This window comes from Aptenodytes forsteri, unplaced genomic scaffold, assembly GCF_000699145.1.
Source record: "Aptenodytes forsteri isolate BGI_AS27 unplaced genomic scaffold, ASM69914v1 Scaffold169, whole genome shotgun sequence".
In the NCBI taxonomy this organism is placed as follows: domain Eukaryota; kingdom Metazoa; phylum Chordata; class Aves; order Sphenisciformes; family Spheniscidae; genus Aptenodytes; species Aptenodytes forsteri.
This window is the reverse complement of record NW_008796115.1, coordinates 1,149,708-1,162,587: the sequence shown is the minus strand read 5'-3', so window position 1 is coordinate 1,162,587 and position 12,880 is coordinate 1,149,708. Positions and strand designations below refer to the sequence as shown.

The 12,880-nt window shown below is 37.6% G+C and overlaps 1 protein-coding gene across 1 annotated transcript; it reads left to right on the top strand.

Moving 5' to 3' along the window:
- The first annotated feature begins 273 nt into the window (after nt 1-273).
- On the top strand, nt 274-12,252 carry LYRM7 (LYR motif containing 7). Its single transcript, XM_009287200.2, has 5 exons — nt 274-350; nt 1,423-1,495; nt 2,160-2,230; nt 4,728-4,809; nt 11,605-12,252. The coding sequence occupies exons 1-5, from the start codon at nt 348-350 to the stop codon at nt 11,679-11,681; spliced, it is 306 nt and encodes a 101-aa protein (XP_009285475.2). The 5' UTR covers nt 274-347; the 3' UTR covers nt 11,682-12,252.
- Nucleotides 12,253-12,880: the final 628 nt, after the last annotated feature.

The following is a 12,880-nucleotide window of genomic DNA, read 5'->3' as shown; positions in this document are numbered from 1 at the left end:
AACTGGAACGTTGCCTGTACTTACTGTTTTACATCTTCTTCCTCTTCCTAAAAACTGTCTTTTTGTGCGTGTGCACTTCTGGATGAATTACGTCAAGGTGTAACCAAGTGACCGGCTGAGCGGAGGGTGGGAACTTAGCTTGAAAATCTAAAAATGTGTTGACATCTGTTGGAAGTAATAGCTTTCAGAGAAGCTGGCTGTTTCTCCCTATGTCATTGGCAGATTTGAAGCAGAGGCAACACATTTTTTCAGGGCCGTGCCAGGATGTTTTTATTGGCCTCCCACTTTTAGGGGACAGTCTTGTTTGCATCTCCAGCTCGCAGATACACAGCACGCTGATAAAGAAGATGGTAATTTCTCGGTTACAGCCCTGTGTTTCCTCTGCGTCCTTCTAAGAAATTTTTGGAATATTAATTGTGAAAAAACAATTTAAAAATATCATGAAGGTAGCTGGAATTGGGCCTTCCAGAGATGCCAAAACACACTAGGAAGTACTAGAAATAGCTTCAAAAGGTATCTCATTATCAAGGGGTTTGTTGGGGTTTTTTTGGTGCTTGTCAGAGATTCCTGTCAATCTCTGACAAACGCCAAAAAAGTCTGATAAGGACTTGAGGATTTCTTTAATTCATTACAGCCTGTATGAATAAACAGTCAAAACCACATGACTGTGAGCTGTGATTCTCAGGGGTTTTGCTTTACCTCCATACTGAGGTGTATAATCTCTATATTGTAAATCCTAATTTTTTGAGTGTTTGTTTTTATTGAAGTTTTTATTTGCTGATCTGGCAGTTACATTTTGGGAAGGACTTTGTTTTGTGTTGGTTTTGCCACATCATCTATAGAAGATTATGCCCAGGTATTATAGAGATACGAAAAAAAAATTGCTGAATTAGTTAATATACAGTTTGAGATCCTTTTGAAATTCACTTTTCTCACTTTGGCTTGTAAGTGTGAGAATACTTCATCCATTTATATTTCTATCTTTTTTTCATAATCGGAGACTATCCAGTGATGTACCCTTGGTAGTCACTTCAGGTGACTTGACTTTTAGAGTTACGCTGATTCTGTTGGGTTTATTTGGTATTGACACAGTAAATACGTTTGCATCAGTGTATTTTGAGGATTATATTCCCAATCATGCCAAAGGATTATTTAGGAGTGTAGTGCTAGTACTCTCTAGCATCTTAGATTAATAAACAACTAGAACTGTCTAGGATTTTGATTTCCTCACATCTGCTTTGGCTACAAGTTATTTGATCAGGAATTGAGGTAAAGTATCATAGATACTGGTTCCATACAAAATTCTGTACTAAATGGAAAGAACGTGAAAGATCAACCAGAACACTCTTAATTGCAACATGTTCATTTTAACTAAGAATCTTGCTAGCAAACAAACTAATTCTATTGATGTTGTATTGACAGGTTTTGAAGCTTTTTAAATTATTACACAGAACCCGGCAAGAAGTTTTTAAAAATGATGCCAGAGCCCTTGAAGGTGAGATACTTTTTTTGTGTGGTGGATGCTTATCTATCTTTCTGTGGAACTTTCTTCTCTGAATACACAGAAAGAGAATTCTTAACATAATCTTCCTTCAAATTATTCCCTTCCACATTTTATAACTAATCATTGGGAAAACTTGTGTATCCATAACCAGATAACCCTTAATTTAAAACAAAAAACTGGTTGTTAGACTCAAGCCATATTTCGTAAGGAAAACATCTCTTTTTGGAACCTTGGTGATCTTCCTGGGATTTCCCCCCCCCCCCCCCCCCCCCCCTTTTTTTTTTACTTCCTCTCTTCAGTCCAGCCAAAGCATGTTTAACTGTACTAAGCATTTGAGTTGATTTTCTTTATGTACAGTGGTTTCTCAGGGGATAAATACTGCTTTTTTAGTAAACCAACTTTTAGTAGTGGCTTCTGTATGTCAGTTATTTTTAAAGCTCAGAATGCTAGATAGGCAATCATATTTTATTCCTATACCAGTGAACTTAAAATATGACATCACCTGAAATCCATGGAAATCTTACATTAAAAGACTTCAGGCAGAGTGCACCAGGAAGGTGCTATAAAGGACTTAGGATTCTGAACTTTGAGGCAGTGACAAAGACAAGATACAATTTTTTGTTCACACTTTAGTTTTTTTGTTTACTTTATTTAGCTGCAAGACAAAAGATAAATGAAGAATTCAAAAATAACCAAGATGAGACATCTGAAGAGAAGATAAATGAGGTACTTCTTGTTTTCGTTGTTTTTTTCCACTTTGCATAATAATACTTACATAGGAGCTTTTTACTTAAAAGATCTCTAAACTGATGTAAATACTTATTGAGACATTGTGAGAGCCAGGTGAGTTCGAAAAGGCTTTTACATGGATCTTTGTTTATAAATATATTGATATGTCCATTGGTATTAATAGTGTGTTATAGAATTCTGCACATACAGAAATACGTAAGGAGAAGGTGTCTTCTGATCAATATGCTTATTTTGAAGCTTATAATAAAATTATGGAAAAAATGTTTTATGTTGCTATTTTCATGCAAATATTTTTTATACTTTGCTCATAATATCTATCTGAGCTGTGGTCACTTAAGTTTACCTGGTCTTCGTTGTACAGGCAAGCACAGAAAGATACAGAGAAATTAAATAATCTGCTCAGTTACTGGCAGACATGAGAAGTTATTTTGATTCCTGATGACTAATGAGGCAGCATCTTTTGTGGGAGGCAAAAACCAGCCAAATGATCATGGCTATTGTAATATAGAGGTATTAATTATATTGCTGGGGTTTTTTGCTTCTTCTTTCCTCGTGGTGCATTAAAAGGAGTAGAACATTCTGTTAACTCACTGTGTAAGTTACCTTTGCTCAGTTGTTACCTTAACACTTTTTACTGAGTCGTTTTTCTAAAACTTACTGAGGCCTGAAATGAAACTTCTGTATTTTAGGTATTTTTAGTTCTTAACATCCATACAGAGTGAGTAATTTAGTCCTTGTCATTCAGCCTTTAAACTGACTGTATTTACATTGTCATTGGGCACTAGTTGGAAGAAAGTGCCTCCATCTGTCCTTTGCAGAAGTAAATCTGAACCTTTGCATCATACCAGCCACTGGACAGTAACATAGATAGTTCTGTGCATTTAGTTAGGACTTTCTAGCATTTCTGCTTGTTATCAGGCCCCTATAGTAATACTTCTGTGTTTGTGTTCCTGGTGTCTGATCTGTTAAATTGTATGTTCTTTTTGTTATAGATGTACAGGAAAAATACTTGCTGTAATTTTTAAATCTATGTTTGTTAGGAATGGCGACCTACAAAATACACATATGTAACTCTTTAATATGGGTTAATTGATATCTTGATTAAATGTGTCAGTGGAAGAAATTCTAGACTTTTATCACAGCTACTGTCGTAGAAACTGTCATTTGTTCTATATACATATATACAGAATAGACTAGGATGCAGAGGAACTGAATCAAATGATATACAGGACTTGAGAGAATTTGGGCACTTGCTTGCATAAACATGGGGGTGTTAGTGTTCTGCTTTGGGCAGCAGCTAAAAAAATGAATATTGACCAACCAAATGTGCATTACTTTGCCGGAATAGAAAGCTGCAACGTCTTCTAATGTGACATCAAATACTTAGTTATGTAGTGACCTAAGGAGGTAGGAGTAACTATCTGCAGTGTTAGAATGTGAGATGTGGCAGCTCAATCTACTGCAGCGTTTTAGTTCAGATCAGGAGTGCACTTCTGAAGTTACCTTGGTTATCTCCACTTCCTGTGATTTGGCTTGTTTCGTGAAGCAGTCTCAGAGCAAATGACAGAATTACTTTAAGATGAAGCACACCTTCCACTTCAGATTCAGGAGCATGCAGCCTAGCTGCTAATGGGCATTCAGTAGGGGGAACTCGAGGATACCTAGTCCAAACCCTTAAAAGGGAAAGGTGGGAGGAGAAATTCAGTGCAGATGTCAAATCTTGAGCTCTAACTCTTGCAAAGATCCACTTCTGTTGGTACACGCTACTTCCTAGTGTAAGCATGTTTCCCAAAGTGTCTCACTTGTGCAATTTCATTTATTTCTGACACAGGTATCATGCAAACAAGTATTAGGCTTCCCTTAATCACTCAGCAAAACTAGCAAGGGTGCTTCTGCTTATCCTCTTAATGAGGGAAGGAATTCTCGGCCTTTTGCCAAATATTAATGCCTCTGCTAATCTTTAGGTAGTGCCTTGTTCCTGTACTGCTTTTCTGTGAAACCTCAATATTCTTAATTCTTGTCATGTTTTGCCCTTATTTTTGTCTCCTTATTTCAAGAACAGGAATGTTAAAATAACCAGATTACCCTTTCACTAGGAGTAGTCAGATGTTATTGAGGCATTCACCAATGTCTTTGATCATTGGAAACTAGTTACTTGTTTCGGTAGTTGCATTCTACCTTATTCATTTGCAGTTTTAATTGGGTATATAGATTCTATGCTGCTGTATGTTACTGAGCAGACGTTTCCTTCCTCTCGTGCTGTATGTCAAGGTAGCTTATATATCAACCTGTAAGTTATTGCAGCATCCCCAAACTAAAAGCTATGTATAGATAGTGCATAACCAATGGAATAATAGAACTGACTGGCTTTATTATTTGAATAGCTGCCTGGTATGGAAAATACCTTCAGGAATAATTACGTATAATCTAAATTAATCTTTTGTGTTGTTTGTTTCTTTTTCCCTTTTACTAGCTTCTGAAAATAGCTTCAGATGTTGAAGTGATTCTCAGAACTTCTGTTATTCAAGCAGTTCACACAGATTCTGACAAAATATGTGAGTAAAGCTGCATGCTAAAAAGATGTTTAAAAATGTTGTAGTTCGGTAAATATAAAACTTGAAAACTAAGTAAAGGGATAGAGAGCGCAAAAGTCTGTTTATCTGTCATTTCTCCACCCAAACTCTAAATTTAAGCCTGTTGACTAATGTCACTATCTAGGACAGGTGGAGGTTTCAAAGGTGCAAAGTTTCTATACAAATATTTTGAGATACGGAGGCTGGTAGAAAAGAGGCGGTGACTGCATTTAGTGCCCTCATTGAGAGAAAAGTTATAACTTGGTACCTTAACTATTAGGAGAGACAGCAATTAGGTAGCAAGTCAGCATGCATGTACTGGCTAGTCAGTCAGTATATGTCTAAATGTAGTAGCCACAGTATCTGCAGGTCCTTGCTCTACCAAAGAGTTAGAAGCTGCCTGAGGAGAATTAGCAAACACAGTATGTACGCTGTCCATAGAGTAGCTTTTTCCTTGAGGATTGAGTGTTCTTTTCCAAAACCTTGTTCTGACAATTGAAGTTTCAGATTATGCCTTGGAAGATTTGTGACACAATGATGGCCTATCAAATTATGAAATTCTGGTTCCTGGTTTAGAAGTTCTTTTATCTTACAGTTAAACACAAGAGAAGTAGTAGGTTCAGCATACAACTGTGTGGTAGAGGATAGGAGAAATCTTTAGCTGTGTACATTGTTTCCTTTCACTTCTGTTTAGTGGTGTCTGTAAAACTTTCTACATATGTTCAGTTTTAGATTTATTAAAGCATTTAACTTTAGAACAGCCATTATGATCTAGGCCAAAGATATGTCTAGATCGGTGTCGAGTCTTCCACAGTGATCCTAGGCAGATGGATATAAACATCTTCCAGCTGTTTACACCTGGCAGCACTTCCTGAGCCAGAGGTGGTTTCTGTTTTAGTTACCCTCAGTGGGTTTCTCTCTCATGAACTTGTTTCGACCAACTGATGCAAATTTCTTGCATCCAAGAACCTTTGACAAAGAATTTACTCTGGTTTTTATGACAAATCACTTGGTGTAGTTTTGAATCTGGTCCTACTCTTCAATTACTATGCATTTTCACCGAGCTGTTCATGAGTTTTTAAGCCTCTTATTGCCCCCCCTCTCTGTGAAACAGCGGGTGAATGCCTGTGATCATTCTGTTGCTATTCTCTGCACCCTTTTAAATTCTATGATATCTCTCTTAAGATGATTAAGAGCTTTCTCTCTCAATCAGAGCTGAGCACAGTCATTGAGCTATGGGCAAACCAGGTATTTATACAAACAACGATGGCACAATGATGTTTTCTCTTTCATTCTCTATTGGTTTCCTAGTCATTCCTAATTCTAAATTTCATTTTTGGCTGCTGTGCATACATATATTTATTTATTTTTATAAAATTATCTTGTATTCATTAAACTCATCTGAATGGTCATAGTCAGTTTTGAACCTATCGTTTTCTTTGTGAAGTTAGTATATTTTTTGACCTGTGTGCGTTGCATGTCTCTATATGTAATTTTGTCTGTCATTTTACTGGTTATTCAGTCAAGTCTTAAGCTTGTCCTGCAATTCTTCACAGTAAGCCATTTTCTTAAAGAACTTATTCAGGATGGTATCATTAAAAAATGTTCTTTTCCAGGTTACTTACAAATATGTTGAGCAGCACAGATGCCAACAAAAATACCTGCAGAACTCCACTTTTGACACCCTTCTGTTGGGAGACCTGTTCATTTATTGTTCACTTCCTACAGTTTAATCAGTGACTTATCCTTGCAAGACCTTCTGTCATAATAAGGCGGCTGTTTTCTTGAAAGGGTTCGCTGAGGGACTTCTGGAATCCAAGCATGTTGTGGCAGCCCCCCAAGAGCTGTTCAGAGAACTCCAGCAGGAGTAAGGCAGAACTTCCCTTGCAAAAGCCACATGAATTCATGTTCAGATAATAATTTATATTCTAATACTGTGTGAGCGTGTAGGGATGGGGTTAGGACAGTCAGAGCCCACCTGGAGTTGATCTTGGCAAGGAATGTGAAAGACAGCAAGAACAGCTTCTACAGGTATATCAGCAGCAGGAGGAGGAGGGGAAGCTGTGGGCCCACAGCTGAATAGGGCAGGGGACCTGGTAACAAAGGACACAGAAGAGACTGAGGTGCTCAGCACCTTCTTCACCTCTGTCTTTACTGCTAAGGTTTGCCTTCAGGAATCACGGGCCTCAGACCATTGGGAATGTCTGGAGTGAGGATGACTTACTTTTGGCAGAGGAGGAAAAGGCTAGGGAACATCTGAACAGATGGGGCATACACAAATCCATGGGACCTGATGTGTTGCACCCATGGGTGGTGAGGGAGCTGGCTGATGTCATTGCAAGGCCACTCTGAATCATCTTTGAAAGGTCATGGCGATTAGGGGAGTTGCCTGAGGACTGGAAGAAAGCGAATGTCACTCCTCTTTTCAAGAAGAGCAAGAGGGAGGATCTGGGAAACTGATCAGTCTTACTGTGATCCCTGGGAAGGTGGTTGACCCAATCCTGGAAGCTGTTTCCAAATGTTCTAAGAACAGAATGGGGACTGGAAGTACTCAGCAAGGATTTACGAAGGGGAGATCTCTGACCAATCTGATACCCTTTTACAGTGAAATGACTTGACTCAGTGGACAAGGGGAGAGCAGTGGTGATTGTCCATTTTGGCCGTAGCAGAGCTTTAATGCTGTCTCCTTTAAAATCTTCACAAAGAAAAAGTGGTAGAATTGCCCCCACCTAATTTTAGAGACTTCTTAGAGAAATGGTGGCAATGAGGTTTGTGTGGAAGGAGGTCTTCCAGACTCTAGTAGCCAGGAAGACTTTGTCCTGCAGCAAAAAATCTGGAGTGCATCTGCACACAGGGTGCATTTGACCTGCTTATGAATGCAAAGGATGTCATTATGCAGTCTCTTGCCCGTTCTTTCCTTTTTTTTTTTTCTGTGTCTGTTTTGGATAGGTCTAAGCTTTGCTTCTCACTCTGTAATTGATCTTACTGCAGTAAGAACAAAACAATAATCTTGAAACAGCCATTGCAGTTTGAGAGCTGTCTGTTTTGTGTGTGTTTGGAATATATATTGAAGTGAGAAATATTTAGACTTGAATCACCAATTAAAAGATGAGGAATGCTTAGAAAAGAAATCCAGAGCATCATGATAGAAGTTCACAGAATAAGAATGAACAGTATGGAAAAAAAATTTATAGAATGGATAGATCTTCTTACTTGTCCTGGTAATTATGTTTTAATTATAAAACATAAAGAGCATTCAGTGAAGTTGGAATTCACATTCAAAGGTAATACCAGAAAAATGCATTTTTATTTTACACAATAAATGGTTCTTAAAGGTCACGGCAATGAAAAATCTTTGTGGCCAGGAGGAAGGTATTACTCAAAATACAAAAAAGCAGAAGATCCAACTTGATGCTTAGCTTGATACTATACTGAAAGAGTAAAAGCAAATCTTCCTACAGAATGAATATACAGACCTTTATACCATGGTAAATTGATCAGTAACAGAACATCATTCCCAAGTGCCATTCTTTGAGCAGGCTTCTAGTGTGTTTGCATCTTTCCTAAGAATCAGGCTTTGATTAGTCAGATAGCACTCTGAACTAAGCAATGCTGGTATAGCCCTTACTATCTTAATGTCACTGGTAGCACACAGTATGCCATTAGAAAACTTGTGAAACCAGAAATTCAGAATTTTTAGGGAGTTGAGATAATTGTCACCATATTTTGATACTAGTTTATGCTGAATAGCTTCGTCAGTGCATCGTGTGAAATTGTGCCTATAAACGGCACAAATGTGGTTTCCACTGCTGCTCCATTTTGTTGAATATCTCGCCCTACTGTTTCCATCCTTTCTTATTTGTAAAGAAAAGCTGTCTGAGAATAAAAAGAGGAAAAAAAGTTGGAAGTGGACTTCACCTTCCAGTTGAATCTATGGCTAGGTAGTGTCGTGGTTTAACCCCAGCTGGCAACAAAGCCCCACACAGCCACTTGCTCACTCCCCCCCAGTGGGATAGGGTTGAGAATCGGAAGGGTAAAAGTAAGAAAACTCGTGGGTTGAGATAAAGACAGTTTAATAGGTAAAGCAAAAGCCATGCGTGCAAGCAGAGCAAAGTAATGAATTCATTCGGTACTTCCCATCGGCAGGCAGGTGTTTAGAGCCATCCCCAGGAAAGCAGGGCTCCATCACACATAACGGTTACTTGGGAGGACAAACACCATCACTGCAAATGTCCCCCCCTTCCTTCTTCTCCCAGCTTTTATTGCTGAGCATGATGTCAAATGGTCTGGAATATCCCTTTGGTCAGTTGGGGTCAGCTGGCTGTGTGCCCTCCAAACATCTTTTGTGTGTATATGATGAAAATACCAAGTGGATCTTCTCACTTTCCTTTGCTTTTTGGCACCTAGGAGCCAGTTCCTGGTGCAAAATTTGTTGCAGGAAATGCCTGTGTAGGTATATGAGTCTGCTTAGGTAGCATGTTGAACGGGTATTCAATTCCAGTACAGCTTTGATTAAGGAAGTTTTAGCAGAACTCTTTGATCTTTAATCTTTACACTCTATGGTAACTTTTATAGTGCCAGTAGAATTACAGTTAGCTCCCTTGTTGCTTTTATGGTATCATCTTGTATGAAATGAGAGGCTTGGGACAGATATATTAACACACACACAAAAAAAAAGTGGAAGTGCAGCCCTAAGGTGGCTGCTTGAGTTGCTGTTGGTTGGCAAATAAAAATAAGCGACCTCAGCTGAAAGTGTACTTTTCATAGTGCTTCATCTTTAGTGCTGCATGTTTGTTTTGGCAACTTTGTAGGTGAAGGTTTACTTTGCTGTAGTAGAAAGTATATTGGCCTATTTGGAAAAAAAGAGAATATTGTGAAATACTTATATTTGGGCTGTATTTAAATTAGTATTATGTCCTTGCTTCATCCCAAGCCACCCCCACCCCCCCCACCCCCACCCCCGAAAAAAAAAAGATTGAAGTGATCAGTTGCTATGTTGTATGAAAGAAGAGTGGGGAAAAAAGAAACTTGGTAAAATGTTTCAGAAAGCTATTGCTGCAGCTGGTTTCCTTAAGTGAGTTACTGTCAGAATCTTCTGACTCTAACTTTTTGTATTATAGCTGAGAATATACAATTTAGCTACACCTGGTGGTTTTCCTCTTCTGGTTGTTTTTTTTTTTCCTTGCAATCCTGCATCTCTACGATAGCTATTTAATAACTGAAAAGAAAAAGCCGAAGACTTGTCTTAGACAGTGAGAGCAAATACTGGTAAGGGGAACATTTTCCCTAATCAAATGAAATTATTCTGTGCTGTCACAGAAGCAGTGCACTCTTTAAGTGTTCCTCTTTAAAAAGAATTTGAGATGCAGTGGTGTATAGTCATGTTGGGATTCACTGGTAAATCTTTAAAGAAAGAAGAAAAAGAAATTAGGCTGAGGTTTTCTTATTTAAGAGAAGACAATTTCAATTGTCATTGTTAGTCATAGTAGACAATTTTTCTGATTTTTTTTTTTAAATGTTTCAGTCTGAGTTACGTTACTCAGTAGTATACGAATGTCTCGGTTCTATTCATTTCACTTTAACTTCAGATTAAGCTGATATAAGTAAAGCTTACATTTTAGTAATATACCACACATGCCGTATGTTCTGATGGTTTTGATTTGGTGTGTTGGCAGTGTATGTTCAACACTTAGCTTTGAAAAGGAAGGTTAAAAATTCTTCTCTCAATCTTTATTTGTTTGGACTTTTGTTTTTCAATACTTTATATCCAATTCTGTTTTTCTTTGGTATTTATGTTTCATGTACCTATTCTAGGTGTGTAGATCAACATGTTTTATTATAAATTTACTCACAAGTATTTTATCTAAGAGAAATGCAATTGAAATTTTACTTAAAGCTCTTAAACTTATTAAATGCATCAGTATCAGTACACAGATACAAAAGGAACATACCTTGAAGGAAGTCAGTTTTCTTTCATATAAGGTAACGGGATATCAGTGCACTTTGGACAGAATGTTACTCATTACACACACAGTTTTACAGGTTTACTGTACCTTTCACAGCTGACTTAGTCAAAGTACAGCATTATGATTTCAGGTGTCTGTGCTTTAGTTTTTGCTGCTGAAGCAAATCCGACATGACATAGCTTCTTCCCTTCATGAAGAAAGGACAAGCTGATTTCTGAAGAGCTAGACGGCAAGAACTTAGAGTCAGGAAAAGGTTAAAATGGTGTATAATTAGACAAACCCTAATGCACTGAACTTCTGTGATGATACAGTGGCCATAATTTTCATTTGATGCTTTCTTTTCCTGTTGGCCTTTAAAACAGGTGTGACAAGGTGAATGTTACAGATCAGATTCCAGGACGCTGGGGGAGAGGGCTAAGTCAAATTTAGTATTTGGTTTTGGAACTGTTGAAGTAAACGTAATCTGACTCAGGCATGATAAAATTGCCATTCTCTCTCTTGCCAAAAGTTACTGCAACGCTTTACCATTTTTTATGGATTCTTAATGCTATTAAAATATGTTCAGTGCTTTTAAAAGGAAAAAGGGAAGGCAATATTCTGACCAACAGAAGGTAAAAATCTTAATATAATTTTATCTTGGGTCGGTACCATGTTACTGCTTGTACGCGTACCAGAAGTTCATATTCTCATTTTAGTAACCTGATTTTTTTGTAGTAACCTGACTTTTTGCTTGTAAATGTAAAAACAACTTTAGAATTTTAAGTAGTATTTTCCATAAGATTATATTCTTATAGGTTTTTTTCTATTACAGTGCTCATACCCAGGAAGGATCTGCTACAAGACAACACTCCTTATTTTGGTAAACCAACAAAAAAGCATGAATCCTGAGGAAAATATGCCCCTCTCCCCAGAAGGTTAATATCCTGTAATGAGATCTCTGAAAACCAATAGTGGATACCTGTTTTAAAGCTAAGTTTGAAAAAAACCAGTTAAATATTGTTACCAGGAAAACAGGGACTGAAACCAAGTCACTGATTTTATTGTGTGCTGTGATATCATCATGCCCTTCTTCTGTGGAAGATGCTAATACTTCCATGGAAACTCAAGACACACAGTTCTCTTAAAAATGCACTGCTGAATTGTGTTACTTCAGCCAGGAATGTTTTTAATTATGACAGTTGTCAGACAGAGATTGTTTCCTAGCAATCCAGAGTTTTTCAAAACTAAGTACAAATTAAATGCAGTTCTTAATCCTGATAATATTTATTTATAAGTTTATTGTCAATCATATGCTGCTTTGAAGTAATGAAAAACCATCTTGTGGCACTTACCATTAAATTTATGCTTTGCACCAAAAGCATGATTTCTGAAGTTGTCATTAATTGTACACTAATACACTGTGATGTTTGAGAGGGTTCTTAAGGTTTGTCTGAATAAATTATTCAGGCTTTACAGATGGGAGAGTGTGTGTAGTGTTTTTCTTCTCCCCCACACCTTTCAACAAGCAGTCAACCTACATTGACTTTTTTTTCCATAAGGAGCATAAGAGAGGGGTATGCAAGGGAGAGAAAATAGAAGGTAGTTGCCGTAAAGAGAAAACAAAACAGAACTTTATCTCAAGCGAAGTGACTAATTTTTAAGCAGAAATAATTAAACAGGGGTCTGGCAAGAATGACAAATATACAACCATTAAGGTATACATCCCGTGGCACGCTGGAACTGGGGGGAATTCATCTCTTGTAGACCCATTGCTTTAGGCTATGGAAGTAGCATATTAGTGATCTTATCCTTCAGATTGATTTCATAGAACTGAGGTCTTCACTCTTTTGGTAGTGATGTAAAATAGTATTGCCTGTTAGCGTGCAAAATGTCTACTAAAAGACTTAGTGATGTCAACAGTAGATGGTGGTCTTTTGTATGATGTTTGAGGAAACCGCAAGTGGAGAAATTATTTTCATCTGACTATTGCTTCGGTATTGTTCTGCTGTCATGTGTTTTAGGTTTTTATTTTTGACAAGAATTAACACATTGATAGATAGTGCAGAAATGTCAGCTTACAGGATCAGGCTTGGGATTCGACAGGCATT

What these genes read in the sequence shown, in the direction of transcription:
- LYRM7 (XM_009287200.2), top strand. An exon ending in TGATGCCAGAGCCCTTGAAG is followed by an intron (nt 1,496 to 2,159) that starts GTGAGATACTTT and finishes TACTTTATTTAG; the next exon opens with CTGCAAGACAAAAGATAAAT. An exon ending in CTGAAGAGAAGATAAATGAG is followed by an intron (nt 2,231 to 4,727) that starts GTACTTCTTGTT and finishes CCCTTTTACTAG; the next exon opens with CTTCTGAAAATAGCTTCAGA.